Consider the following 15,471-nt stretch of genomic DNA (forward strand, 5'->3'; position numbering starts at 1 on the left):
CCGTGCCCTGAACCTCCCCACACCGGGGAACAAAACCCGGGCCCTGAACCTCCCCACACCGGACAACAAAACCCGGGCCCTGAACCTCCCCACGCCGGACAACAAAACCCGGGCCCTGAACCTCCCCACACCGGACAACAAAACCCGGGCCCTGAACCTCCCCACACCGGACAACAAAACCCGGGCCCTGAACCTCCCCACACCGGACAACAAAACCCGGGCCCTGAACCTCCCCACACCGGACAACAAAACCCGGGCCCTGAACCTCCCCACACCGGACAACAAAACCCAAAACCCGGGCCCTGAACCTCCACACACCGGGGAACAAAACCCGGGCCCTGAACCTCCCCACACCGGGGAACAAAACCCGGGCCCTGAACCTCCCCACACTGGACAACAAAACCCAAAACCCGGGCCCTGAACCTCCCCACACCGGGGAACAAAACCCGGGCCCTGAACCTCCCCACACCGGACAACAAAACCCGGGCCCTGAACCTCCCCACACCGGACAACAAAATCCAAAACCCGGGCCCTGAACCTCCCCACACCAGTGAACAAAACCCGTGCCCTGAACCTCCCCACACCGGGGAACAAAACCCGGGCCCTGAACCTCCCCACACCGGGGAACAAAACCCGGGCCCTGAACCTCCCCACACCGGACAACAAAACCCGGGCCCTGAACCTCCCCACACCGGACAACAAAACCCGGGCCCTGAACCTCCCCACACCGGACAACAAAACCCGGGCCCTGAACCTCCCCACACCGGGGAATAAAACCCAAAACCCGGGCCCTGAACCTCGCCACACCGGGGAATAAAACCCAAAACCCGGGCCCTGAACCTCCCCACACCGGGGAACAAAACCCGGGCCCTGAACCTCCCCACACCGGGGAATAAAACCCAAAACCCGGGCCCTGAACCTCCCCACACCGGACAACAAAACCCGGGCCCTGAACCTCCCCACACCGGACAACAAAACCCGGGCTCTGAACCTCCCCACACCGGACAACAAAACCCGGGCCCTGAACCTCCCCACACCGGACAACAAAACCCGGGCCCTGAACCTCCCCACACCGGACAACAAAACCCGGGCCCTGAACCTCCCCACACCGGGGAACAAAACCCGGGCCCTGAACCTCCCCACACCGGACAACAAAACCCGGGCCCTGAACCTCCCCACACCGGGGAACAAAACCCGGGCCCTGAACCTCCCCACACCAGACAACAAAACCCAAAACCCGGGCCCTGAACCTCCCCACACCGGGGAACAAAACCCAAAACCCGGGCCCTGAACCTCCCCACACCGGGGAATAAAACCCAAAACCCGGGCCCTGAACCTCCCCACACCGGGGAACAAAACCCAAAACCCGGGCCCTGAACCTCCCCACACCGGACAACAAAACCCAAAACCCGGGCCCTGAACCTCCCCACACCGGGGAACAAAACCCAAAACCCGGGCCCTGAACCTCCCCACACCGGACAACAAAACCCGGGCCCTGAACCTCCCCACACCGGACAACAAAACCCGGGCCCTGAACCTTCCCACACCGGGCAACAAAACCCGGGCCCTGAACCTCCCCACACCGGACAACAAAACCCGGGCCCTGAAACTCCCCACACCGGACAACAAAACCCAAAACCCGGGCCCTGAACCTCCCCACACCGGACAACAAAACCCGGGCCCTGAACCTCCCCACACCGGGCAACAAAACCCGGGCCCTGAACCTCCCCACACCGGACAACAAAACCCGGGCCCTGAACCTCCCCACACCGGACAACAAAACCCGGGCCCTGAACCTCCCCACACCGGACAACAAAACCCGGGCCCTGAACCTCCCCACACCGGACAACAAAACCCGGGCCCTGAACCTCCCCACACCGGACAACAAAACCCGGGCCCTGAACCTCCCCACACCGGGGAACAAAACCCGGGCCCTGAACCTCCCCACACCGGGGAACAAAACCCGGGCCCTGAACCTCCCCACACCGGACAACAAAACCCGGGCCCTGAACCTCCCCACACCGGACAACAAAACCCGGGCCCTGAACCTCCCCACACCGGACAACAAAACCCGGGCCCTGAACCTCCCCACACCGGACAACAAAACCCGGGCCCTGAATCTCCCCACACCGGACAACAAAACCCAAAACCCGGGCCCTGAACCTCCACACACCGGGGAACAAAACCCGGGCCCTGAACCTCCCCACACCGGGGAACAAAACCCGGGCCCTGAACCTCCCCACACCGGGGGAGAAAACCCAAAACCCGGGCCCTGAACCTCCCCACACCGGGGAACAAAACCCGGGCCCTGAACCTCCCCACACCGGACAACAAAACCCGGGCCCTGAACCTCCCCACACCGGACAACAAAACCCGGGCCCTGAACCTCCCCACACCGGACAACAAAACCCGGGCCCTGAACCTCCCCACACCGGGGAACAAAACCCAGGCCCTGAACCTCCCCACACCGGAAAACAAAACCCAAAACCCGGGCCCTGAACCTCCCCACACCGGACAACAAAATCCAAAACCCGGGCCCTGAACCTCCCCACACCGGGGGACAAAACCCAAAACCCGGGCCCTGAACCTCCTCACACCGGGGGACAAAACCCAAAACCCGGACCCTGAACCTCCCCACACCGGGGGACAAAACCCAAAACCCGGGCCCTGAACCTCCCCACACCGGGTGACAAAACCCGGGCCCTGAATCTCCCCACACCGGGGGACAAAACCCAAAACCCGGTCCCTGTACGTCCCCACACCGGGGGACAAAACCCATCACCCGGGCCCTGAACCTCCCCACACCGGGGGACAAAACCCAAAACCCGGGCCCTGAACCTCCCCACACCGGGGAACAAAATCCAAAACCCGGGCCCTGAACCTCCTCACACCGGGGAACAAAACCCAAAACCCGGGCCCTGAACCTCCTCACAACGGGGGACAAAACCCAAAACCCAGGCCCTGATCCTCCCCACACCGGGGAACAAAACCCGGGCCCTGAACCTCCCCACACCGGGGGACAAAACCCGGGCCCTGAACCTCCTCACACCGGGGAACAAAACCCGGGCCCTGAACCTCCCGACACCGGGGGACAAAACCCAAAACCCGGGCCCTGAACCTCCCCACACCGGGGAACAAAACCCAAAACCCGGGCCCTGAACCTCCCCACACCGGGGAACAAAACCCAAAACCCGGGCCCTGAACCTCCTCACACCGGGGGACAACACCCGAGCCCTGAACCTCCCCACACCGGGGGACAAAACCCGGGCCCTGAACCTCCCCACACCGGGGGACAAAACCCGGGCCCTGAACCTCCCCACACCGGGGGACAAAACCCGGGCCCTGAACCTCCCCACACCGGGGGACAAAAACCCAAAACCCGGGCCCTGAACCACCCCACACCGGGGACAAAACCCGGGCCCTGAACCTCCCCCACCGGGGGGCAAAACCCGGGCCCTGAACCTCCTCACACCGGGGGACAAAACCCGGGCCCTGAACCTCCTCACACCGGGGGACAAAACCCAAAACCCGGGCCCTGAACCTCCTCACACTGGGGGACAAAACCCAAAACCCGGGCCCTGAACCTCCCCACACCGGGGGACAAAACCCAAAACCCGGGCCCTGAATCTCCCCACACCGGGGGACAAAACCCAAAACCCGGGCCCTGAACCTCCCCACACCGGGGGACAAAACCCAAAACCCAGGCCCTGCACCTCCCCACACCGGGGACAAAACCCGGGCCCTGAACCTCCCCACACCGGGGAACAAAACCCGGGCCCTGAACCTCCCCACACTGGGGAACAAAACCCGGGCCCTGAACCTCCCCACACTGGGGGACAAAACCCGGGCCCTGAACCTCCTGACACCGGGGGTCAAAACCCGGGCCCTGAACCTCCTCACACCGGGGGTCAAAACCCGGGCCCTGAACCTCCCTACACCGGGGAACAAAACCCGGGCCCTGAACCTCCCACACCGGGGAACAAAACCCGGGCCCTGAAGCTCCCCACACCGGGGGACAAAACCCAAAACCCGGTCCCTGAACCTCCTCACACCGGGGAACAAAACCCGGGCCCTGAACCTCCCCACACCGGACAACAAAACCCGGGCCCTGAACCTCCCCACACCGGACAACAAAACCCGGGCCCTGAACCTCCCCACACCGGGGAACAAAACCCGGGCCCTGAACCTCCCCACACCGGAAAACAAAACCCAAAACCCGGGCCCTGAACCTCCCCACACCGGACAACAAAATCCAAAACCCGGGCCCTGAACCTCCCCACACCGGGGGACAAAACCCAAAACCCGGGCCCTGAACCTCCTCACACCGGGGGACAAAACCCAAAACCCGGACCCTGAACCTCCCCACACCGGGGGACAAAACCCAAAACCCGGGCCCTGAACCTCCCCACACCGGGTGACAAAACCCGGGCCCTGAATCTCCCCACACCGGGGGACAAAACCCGGTCCCTGAACGTCCCCACACCGGGGGACAAAACCCATCACCCGGGCCCTGAACCTCCCCACACCGGGGGACAAAACCCAAAACCCGGGCCCTGAACCTCCCCACACCGGGGAACAAAATCCAAAACCCGGGCCCTGAACCTCCTCACACCGGGGAACAAAACCCAAAACCCGGGCCCTGAACCTCCTCACAACGGGGGACAAAACCCAAAACCCAGGCCCTGATCCTCCCCACACCGGGGAACAAAACCCGGGCCCTGAACCTCCCCACACCGGGGGACAAAACCCGGGCCCTGAACCTCCTCACACCGGGGAACAAAACCCGGGCCCTGAACCTCCCGACACCGGGGGACAAAACCCAAAACCCGGGCCCTGAACCTCCCCACACCGGGGAACAAAACCCAAAACCCGGGCCCTGAACCTCCCCACACCGGGGAACAAAACCCAAAACCCGGGCCCTGAACCTCCTCACACCGGGGGACAACACCCGAGCCCTGAACCTCCCCACACCGGGGGACAAAACCCGGGCCCTGAACCTCCCCACACCGGGGGACAAAACCCGGGCCCTGAACCTCCCCACACCGGGGGACAAAACCCGGGCCCTGAACCTCCCCACACCGGGGGACAAAAACCCAAAACCCGGGCCCTGAACCACCCCACACCGGGGACAAAACCCGGGCCCTGAACCTCCCCCACCGGGGGGCAAAACCCGGGCCCTGAACCTCCTCACACCGGGGGACAAAACCCGGGCCCTGAACCTCCTCACACCGGGGGACAAAACCCAAAACCCGGGCCCTGAACCTCCTCACACTGGGGGACAAAACCCAAAACCCGGGCCCTGAACCTCCCCACACCGGGGGACAAAACCCAAAACCCGGGCCCTGAATCTCCCCACACCGGGGGACAAAACCCAAAACCCGGGCCCTGAACCTCCCCACACCGGGGGACAAAACCCAAAACCCGGGCCCTGCACCTCCCCACACCGGGGACAAAACCCGGGCCCTGAACCTCCCCACACCGGGGAACAAAACCCGGGCCCTGAACCTCCCCACACTGGGGAACAAAACCCGGGCCCTGAACCTCCCCACACTGGGGGACAAAACCCGGGCCCTGAACCTCCTGACACCGGGGGTCAAAACCCGGGCCCTGAACCTCCTCACACCGGGGGTCAAAACCCGGGCCCTGAACCTCCCTACACCGGGGAACAAAACCCGGGCCCTGAACCTCCCACACCGGGGGACAAAACCCGGGCCCTGAAGCTCCCCACACCGGGGGACAAAACCCAAAACCCGGTCCCTGAACCTCCTCACACCGGGGAACAAAACCCGGGCCCTGAACCTCCCCACACCGGGGAACAAAACCCGGGCCCTGAACCTCCCCACACCGGGGGACAAAACCCAAAACCCGGGCCCTGAACCTCCTCACACCGGGGAACAAAACTCGGGCCCTGAACCTCCCCACACCGGGGGACAAAACCCGGGACCTGAACCTCCTCACACCGGGGGACAAAACCCGGGCCCTGAACCTCCCCACACAGGGGGACAAAACCCGGGCCCTGAACCTCCCCACACCGGGGGACAAAACCCAAAACCCGGGCCCTGAACCTCCCAACACCGGGGGACAAATCACGGGCCCTGAACCTCCTAACACCGGGGGACAAACCCCAAAACCCGGGCCCTGAACCTCCCCACACCTGGGAACAAAAGACGGGCCCTGAACCTCCCCACACCGGGGGACAAAACCCCGGCCCTGAACCTCCCAACACCGGGGGCCAAAACCCGGGCCCTGAACCTCCCCACACCGGGGGACAAAACCCAAAACCTGGGCCCTGAACCTCCCAACACCGGGGGACAAAACCCCGGCCCTGAACCTCCCAACACCGGGGGACAAAACCCGGGCCCTGAACCTCCCAACACCGGTGGACAAACCCCAAAACCCGGGCCCTGAACCTCCCCACACTGGGGGACAAAGCCCAAAACCCGGGCCCTGAACCTCCCCACACCGGGGGACAAAACCCGGGCCCTGAAACTCCCCACACTGGGGGACAAAATCCAAAACCCGTGCCCTGAACCTCCCCACACCGGGGGACAAAACCCAAAACCCGGGCCCTGAACCTCCACACACCGGGGGACAAAACCCAAAACGCGGGCCCTGAACCTCCCCACACCGGGGACAAAACTCGGGCCCTGAACCTCCCCACACCGGACAACAAAACCCAAAACCCGGGCCCTGAACCTCCCCACACCGGGGAACAAAACCCGGGCCCTGAACCTCCCCACACTGGGTGACAAAACCCAAAACCCGGGCCCTGAACCTCCTTACACCGGGGAACAAAACCCGGGCCCTGAACCTCCTCACACTGGGGGACAAAACCCAAAACCCGGGCCCTGAACCTCCCCACACCGGGGGACAAAACCCGGGCCCTGAACCTCCCAACACCGGGGGACAAAACCCAAAACCCGGTCCCTGAACCTCCTCACACCGGGGAACAAAACCCGGGCCCTGAACCTCCCCACACCGGGGAACAAAACCCGGGCCCTGAACCTCCCCACACCGGGGGACAAAACCCAAAACCCGGGCCCTGAACCTCCTCACACCGGGGAACAAAACCCGGGCCCTGAACCTCCCCACACCGGGGGACAAAACCCGGGACCTGAACCTCCTCACACCGGGGGACAAAACCCGGGCCCTGAACCTCCCCACACAGGGGGACAAAACCCGGGCCCTGAACCTCCCCACACCGGGGGACAAAACCCAAAACCCGGGCCCTGAACCTCCCAACACCGGGGGACAAATCACGGGCCCTGAACCTCCTAACACCGGGGGACAAACCCCAAAACCCGAGCCCTGAACCTCCCCACACCTGGGAACAAAACACGGGCCCTGAACCTCCCCACACCGGGGGACAAAACCCCGGCCCTGAACCTCCCAACACCGGGGGCCAAAACCCGGGCCCTGAACCTCCCCACACCGGGGGACAAAACCCAAAACCTGGGCCCTGAACCTCCCAACACCGGGGGACAAAACCCCGGCCCTGAACCTCCCAACACCGGGGGACAAAACCCGGGCCCTGAACCTCCCAACACCGGTGGACAAACCCCAAAACCCGGGCCCTGAACCTCCCCACACTGGGGGACAAAGCCCAAAACCCGGGCCCTGAACCTCCCCACACCGGGGGACAAAACCCGGGCCCTGAAACTCCCCACACTGGGGGACAAAATCCAAAACCCGTGCCCTGAACCTCCCCACACCGGGGGACAAAACCCAAAACCCGGGCCCTGAACCTCCACACACCGGGGGACAAAACCCAAAACGCGGGCCCTGAACCTCCCCACACCGGGGACAAAACTCGGGCCCTGAACCTCCCCACACCGGGGAACAAAACCCAAAAGCCGGGCCCTGAACCTCCCCACACCGGGGAACAAAACCCGGGCCCTGAACCTCCCCACACTGGGTGACAAAACCCAAAACCCGGGCCCTGAACCTCCTCACACCGGGGAACAAAACCCGGGCCCTGAACCTCCCCACACCGGGGGACAAAACCCGGGCCCTGAGCCTCCTCACACCGGGGGACAAAACCCGGGCCCTGAACCTCCCAACACCGGGGGACAAAACCCGGGCCCTGAACCTCCCCACACCGGGGAACAAAACCCGGGCACTGAACCTCCCCACACCGGGGAACAAAACCCGGGCGCTGAACCTCCCCACACCGGGGGACAAAACCCAAAACCCGGGCCCTGAACCTCCTCACACCGGGGAACAAAACCCGGGCTCTGAACCTCCCCACACCGGGGAACAAAACCCGGGCCCTGAACCTCCCCACACCGGGGGATAAAACCCAAAACCCGGGCCCTGAACCTCCTCACACCGGGGAACAAAACCCGGGCCCTGAACCTCCCCACACCGGGGGACAAAACCCGGGCCCTGAACCTCCTCACACCGGGGGACAAAACCCGGGCCCTGAACCTCCCCACACCGGGGGACAAAACCCGGGCCCTGAACCTTCCCACACCGGGGGACAAAACCCGGGCCCTGAACCTCCCCACACCGGGGGACAAAACCCGGGCCCTGAACCTCCCCACACCGGGGGACAAAACCCGGGCCCTGAACCTCCCCACACCGGAGGACAAAACCCAAAACCCGGGCCCTGAACCTCCCCACACCTGGGGACAAAACCCAAAACGCGGGCCCTGAACCTCCCCACACCGGGGGACAAAAACCCAAAACCCGGGCCCTGAACCTCCCCACACCGGGGACAAAACCCGGGCCCTGAACCTCCCCCACCGGGGGGCAAAACCCGGGCCCTGAACCTCCTCACACCGGGGGACAAAACCCGGGCCCTGAACCTCCTCACACCGGGGGACAAAACCCAAAACCCAGGCCCTGAACCTCCTCACACTGGGGGACAAAACCCAAAACCCGGGCCCTGAACCTCCCCACACCGGGGGACAAAACCCGGGCCCTGAACCTCCCAACACCGGGGGACAAACCCCAGAACCCGGGCCCTGAACCTCCCAACTCCGGCAGACGAACCCCAAAACCCGGGCCCTGAACCCTACATCACCGGGGGACAAACCCCTGAAACCCGGGCCCTGAACCTCCCGACACCGGGGGACTATCCCCAAAGCCCGGGCACTGAACCCTCCAACACCGGGGGACAAACCACCGAAACCCGAGCCCTGAACCTCCCAACACCGTGGGACTAACCCCAAAACCCAGGCCTTGAATCCTCCAACACCAGAGGACAAACCCCCGAAACCCGGGCCCTGAACCTCCTAACACGAGGGGACTAACCCCAAAACCCGGGCCCTGAACCTCCCAACACCTGGAGACAAACCCCAAAACCCAGGCCCTAAACCTCCCAACACCTGGAGACAAACCCCAAAACTCGGGCCCTGAAAGGAGGAGGTGTTGGGTGTCTTGCAAAGCATTAAGGTAGATAAGTTCCCAGGGCCTGATGGGATCTACCCCAGAATACTAAGGGAGACAAGGGAAGAAATTGCTGGGGCCTTGACAGAAATCTTTGCATCCTCATTGGCCACAGGTGAGGTCCCAGAGGACTGGAGAATAGCCAATGTTGTTCCTTTGTTTAATCAGGGTAGCAAGGATAATCCAGGAAATTATAGGCCGGTGAGCCTTACGTCAGTGGTAGGGAAATTATTAGAGAGGATTCTTCGGGACAGGATTTACTCTCATTTGGAAACAAACAAACTTATTAGCGAGAGGCAGTATGGTTTTGTGAAGGGGAGGTCGTGTCTCACTAATTTGATTGAGTTTTTTGAGGAAGTGACAAAGATGATTGATGAAGGAAGGGCAGTGGATGTTATCTATGTGGACTTCAATAAAGCCTTTGACAAGGTCCCACATGGCAGACTGGAACAAAAGGTGAAGTCACACGGGATCAGAGGTGAGCTGGCAAGATGGATACTGAACTGGCTCTGTCATAGAAGACAGAGGGTAGCAGTGGAAGGGTGCTTTTCTGAATGGAGGGATGTGACTAGTGGTGTTCCACAGGGATCAGTGCTGGGACTTTTGCTGTTTGTAGTATATATAAATGATTTGGAGGAAAATGTAGCTGGTCTGATTGGTAAGTTTGCGGACGACACAAAGGTTGGTGGAGTTGCGGACAGTGATGAGGATTGTCAGAGGATACAGCAGGATATAGATCAGTTGGAGACATGGGCGGAGAAATGGCAGATGGAGTTTAATCCGGACAAATGTGAGGTAATGCATTTTGGAAGATCTAATGCAGGTGGGAAGTACACAGTAAATGGCAGAACCCTTAGGAGTATTGACAGGCAGAGAGATCTGGGCGTACAGGGCCACAGGTCACAAAGTGGCAACGCAGGTGGATAAGGTAGTCAAGAAGGCATACGGCATGCTTGCCTTCATCGGTCAGGGCATAGAGTATGAAAATTGGCAAGTCATGCTGCAGCTGAACAGAACTTTAGTCAGGCCACACTTAGAATATTGCGTGCAATTCTGGTCGCCACACTACCAGAAGGATGTGGACGCTTTGGAGAGGGTACAGAAGAGGTTTACCAGGATGTTGCCTGGTCTGGAGGGTATTAGCTATGAGGAGAGGTTGAATAAACTCGGATTGTTTTCACTGGAACGACGGAGGTGGAGGGGTGACATGATAGAGTTTGACAAAGTTATGAGCAGCATGGACAGAGTGGATAGTCAGAAGCTTTTTCCCAGGGTGGAAGAGTCAGTTACTAGGGGACATAGGTATAAGGTGAGAGGGGCAAAGTTTAGAGGGGATGTGCGAGGCAAGTTCTTTACGCAGAGGGTGGTGAGTGCCTGGAACTTGCTGCCGGGGGAGTTGGTGGAAGCAGGTACGATAATGACGTTTAACAGGCATCTTGACAAATACATGAATAGGATGGGAATAGAGGGATACGGTCCCCGGAAGTGCAGAAGGTTGTAGTTCAGGCAGGCATCAAGATCGGCGCAGGCTTGGAGGGCTGAATGGCCTGTTCCTGTGCTGCACTGTTCTTTGTTCTTTAAACCCTCCAACACCAGGGGACAAAGCCCAAAACCTGATCCCTGAACCTCCCAACAGAATCACAGAATAATAGTGTAGAAGAGGCCCTTCGGCCCATCGAGTCTGCACCGATGTATTAAAACACCTGACCTGTCTACCTAATCCCATTTGCCAGCACTTGGCCCATAGCCTTGAATGTTATGACGTGCCAAGTGCTCATCCAGGTACCTCTTAAAGGATGTGAGGCAACCTGCCTCTACCACCCTCCCAGGCAGGGCATTCCAGACTGTCACCACTTTCTGGGTAAAAAAGTTCTTCCTCAAATCCCCCTTAAACCTCCCGCCGCTCACCTTAAACTTGTGACCCCTCGTAACTGACCCTTCAACCAAGGGGAACAGCTGCTCCCTATCCACCCTGTCCATGCCCCTCATAATCTTGTACACCTCGATCAGGTCACCCCTCAGTCTTCTCTGCTCCAGCGAAAACAACCCAAGCCTATCCAACCTCTCTTCATAGCTGAAATGTTCCATCCCAGGCAACATCCTGGTGAATCGCCTCTGCACCCCCTCCAGTGCAATCACATCTTTCCTATAATGTGGCGACCAGAATTGCACACAGTACTCCAGCTGTGGCCTGATCAAAGTTCTATACAACTCCAACATAACCTCCCTGCTTTTGTAATCTGTGCCTCGATTGAAGAAGGCAAGTGTCCCATATGCCTTTTTCACCACCCTATTAACCTGCCCTTCTGCCTTCAGAGATCGATGGACAAACACACCAAGGTCCCTTTGTTCCTCAGAACCTCCCAGTGTCAGGCCATTCATTGAATACTTCCATGTCACATTTTTCCTTCCAAAGTGTATCACCTCACACTTTTCAGTGTTAAATTCCATCTGCCACTTTTCTGCCCATTTGACCATCCCGTCTATATCTTCCTGTAACCTAAGACACTCCACCTCACTGTTAACCACTCGGCCAACCTTTGTGTCATCCGCGAACTTACTGATCCTACCCCCCACATAGTCATCTATGTCGTTTATATAAATGACAAACAATAAGCACAGATCAAAGAACAAAGATCCCTGAGGTACGCCACTGGACACTGCCTTCCAGTCACTAAAACAGCCGTCTGTCATCACTCTCTGTCTCCTACAGCTAAGCCAATTTTGAATCCACCTTATCAAGTTACCTTGTCTCCCATGTGCATTTGCTTTCTTGATAAGTCTCCCATGTCAAAGGTTTTGCTGAAATCCATGTCAACTACATCAACTGCACTACCCTCATCTACACACCTGATCACATGCTCAAAAAATTCGATCAAATTTGTTAGGCATGACCTCCCTCTGACAAAGCCATGCTGACTATTCCCAATCAAATTTTGCCTCTCCAAGTGGTGATAGATTCTCTCCTTCAGAATTTTCTCCAATAGTTTCCCGACCACTGACATGAGACTCACTGGTCTGTAGTTCCCTGGCTTATCGCTACAACCTTTCTTAAATAGTGGGACCACATTAGCTGTTCTCCAGTCCTCTGGCACCTCCCCCATGGCCAGAGAGGAATTAAAAACTAGGGTCAGAGCTCCTGCAATCTCCACCCTCGCCTCCCACAGCATCCTGGGACACAAATCGTCCGGACCTGGAGATTTGTCCACCTTTAAGCCTTCCAAAGCCTCCAATACCTTGTCACTCCCTATGACAATTTGCTCAAGAATCTCACAGTCTCTCTGAGTTCCATATCTACATCCTCGTTCTCTTGGGTGAAGACAGATGTGAAGTATTCGTTCAACACCCTACCAATGTCCTCTGGCTCCACCCACAGATTTCCCCCTTGGTCCCAAATGGGTCCTACTCTTTCCCTGGTTATCCTCTTCCCATTGATATACTTATGGAATATCTTGGGATTTTCCCTACTTTTACCAGCCAGAGCTTTCTCATATCCTCTCTTTGCTCTCCTAATTGCTTTCTTGAGCTCCATCCTACACTTTCTGTCCTCCACTAATGCTTCCATTGATTTGCTGCTCTTGTATTTGCTAAAAGCCTCTCTTTTCCTTCTCATCGTCCCCTGAATGTTTCTGATCATCCATGGTTCTCTGGGCTTGTTGCTCCTACCTATTACCCTGTAGGGAACATGTTGGGCCTGTACCCTCCCCATTTCCTTTTTGAATGCCCCCCACTGCTCTTCTGTAGATTTCCCGACTAACTCTTTCCAGTCTACCTTGGCCAGATCCTGCCTTGTTTTACTAAAATTCGCTCTCCCCCAATCCAAAACCTTTTTTTGCAACTTGTCTATTTCTTTCTCCATAACCAGCTTAAATTGTACCATGTTGTGGTTGCTATCACCAAAATGATCCCCCACCAACACACCAAGCACCTGTTCGGCTTCATTCCCCAGAATTAGGTCCAGTACTGCACCCTCCCTTGTTGGATCCTCTACATGTTGAGCTAAAAAGTTCTCCTCCATACATTTTAAGAACTCCACTCCATCTAAGCCCTTAACACGATGACTATCCCAATTAATGTTGGGAAAGTTGAAAGCACCTAATATAATTACCCTATTAATTTTACACACCTCTGCAAATTGCGCACATATTTGCTCCTCAATTTCCCGCTGACTATCTGGGGGTCTATAATAAACACCTAGCAATGTGGCTGTCCCTTTTTTATTCCTAAACTCCACCCATAAAGTTTCATTTGATGCCCCCTCCAAGAAATCATTTCTCCTTACTGCAGTAACTGACTCCTTAACTAATATTGCAATGCCCCCTTCTCTTTTACCCCCTCCTCTGTCTTTCTTGAAGATTCTATATCCCGGGATATTGAGCTGCCAATCCTGCCCCTCCCTCAACCATGTCTCCGTGATGGCTACTATATCACAATTCCACGTGTCAATCCTTGCCCTTAACTCATCCGTTTTACCTGCATTAAAGTAGAGGCCTTCCATCCTGGTCTTACTCCCTTGAAACTTACTTCCACTGTATTCCCTCTGACTTGTTTGCTTTCCTGTGTTTAGCTGTGTCCCTATTCTGCTAGGAGTCTGCATCTCCTCCTCCTGCCAAATTAGTTTAAACTCCTCCCAAATGCACTAGCAAGCCCGCCAGCAAGGATGTTAGTTCCGCCTCTGGTTCAGATGTAGACCATCCCGCTTGTACAGGTCCCACCTTCCCCAGAAACGGTCCCAGTGGTCCAGGAATCTAAAACCCTCCATCCTGCACCAACTGTTAAGCCACGCATTCATCTGTGCTATTCTCCTATTTCTATACTCGCTAGCACGTGGCACTGGGAGTAATCCAGAGATGACAACCCGAGAGGTCCTGCCTTTTAGTCTACTGCCTAACTCCCTGAATTCTTGATGCAAGACCTCATCCCTCTTTCTACCTATGTCATTGGTACCAACATGTACCATGACCTCTGCCTTATCACCCTCCCCCTTCAGGATGCCCTGCATACGTTCACTGACATCCTGGACCCTGGCACCAGGGAGGCAACACACCATCCTGGAGTCACGTTGACGGCCACAGTAGCGCCTATCTGTTCCCCTGACTATAGAATCCCCTATTACTATTGCTCTTCCTCTCTTTCCCCCTTCCTGTGCAGAAAGGCTGCTTGCGGTGCCAGAAGCTTGGCTCTGTCCACACTCCCTGGAGGAACCAGCCTCATCAGCCTCCAAAATGGAATACCGATTTGTAAACGGGACCCCAGGGGACTCCTGAACTACCTGCCTGATTCTCTTGGACTGCCTGGTGGTCACCCATTCCATTCCTTCCTCAGGTCCCTTCAGCTGCGGTATGACCACCTCTCTATACATGCTATCCACAATGCTCTCAGATTCGCGGATGCTCGACATTGTTTCCACCCGCCGTTCCAGCTCTGAAACCCGAGCTTCCAGGAGCTGCAGCTGGACACACTTCCTGCACACATGCTGGTCCCGGGGACTGGAAATATTCCCAGATTCCCACATGCAGCAAGAGGAGCAAACCACGGCTTCAAGCTCTCCTGCCATGACATATCCTTTAAATTTAAAACTTTAGAAGATTATAATTTTAAAAAACAACTAAGTCTTGCTAAAACAATGACTTACAATTCAATCCACTTTGAAAAATACCCACCAGGACATGCTCACCAGTCTGCTATGCTCTTTGGAAACTCTCGGCTCCCCTCACTCCGAGGACAGGTAGGAAATGAAAGGAGCTCCTCGCTCCCTCCTCACCGAACTTCCTCAGTCACCAAACTTCCACTTTAACACTCTAATGCAACTCAAGTCAGCACTCCAGTGCAAACAAACACCTGGAGACAAACCCCAAAACCCGGGTCCTGAACATCGCAACACTCGAGGACAAACCCCAAAACCCGGGCCCTGAACCTTCCAACACTAGGGGACAAACCCCGAACCTGGGCCCTGTACCTCCCAACACCAGCAGACAAACCCCAAAACCGGGGCCCTGAACCTCCCAACACCGGGGGACAAAACCCGGGCCCTGAACCTCCCAACACCGGGGGACAAAACCCAGGCTCTGAACCTCCCAA

At 57.8% G+C, this 15,471-nt stretch overlaps 1 protein-coding gene across 5 annotated transcripts in view; it reads left to right on the forward strand.

Annotated features, from left to right (window-relative positions):
- henmt1 (HEN methyltransferase 1) overlaps window positions 1-15,471 on the forward strand; it is an 89,752-nt gene that overhangs the window by 13,808 nt on the left and 60,473 nt on the right. The window contains exon 2 of one of the 5 annotated variants that reach the window (XM_068036545.1): window positions 14,542-14,730. The exons of 1 other annotated variant lie outside the window; for it this stretch is intronic. Coding sequence is in view for 2 of the 4 variants with exons in the window: in XM_068036543.1 (XP_067892644.1) it covers window positions 14,864-15,118 (255 nt within the window). In the remaining 2 variants the exon portion in view is untranslated. Of the gene's footprint in view, window positions 1-9,417; window positions 9,506-14,541; window positions 14,731-14,778; window positions 15,119-15,471 lie in introns of those variants that run through there. 3 more of the 5 variants (XM_068036546.1, XM_068036543.1, XM_068036542.1) reach the window with 3 other exon arrangements.

The sequence above is a fragment of the Heterodontus francisci genome, chromosome 8, assembly GCF_036365525.1.
Source record: "Heterodontus francisci isolate sHetFra1 chromosome 8, sHetFra1.hap1, whole genome shotgun sequence".
NCBI lineage: Eukaryota > Metazoa > Chordata > Chondrichthyes > Heterodontiformes > Heterodontidae > Heterodontus > Heterodontus francisci.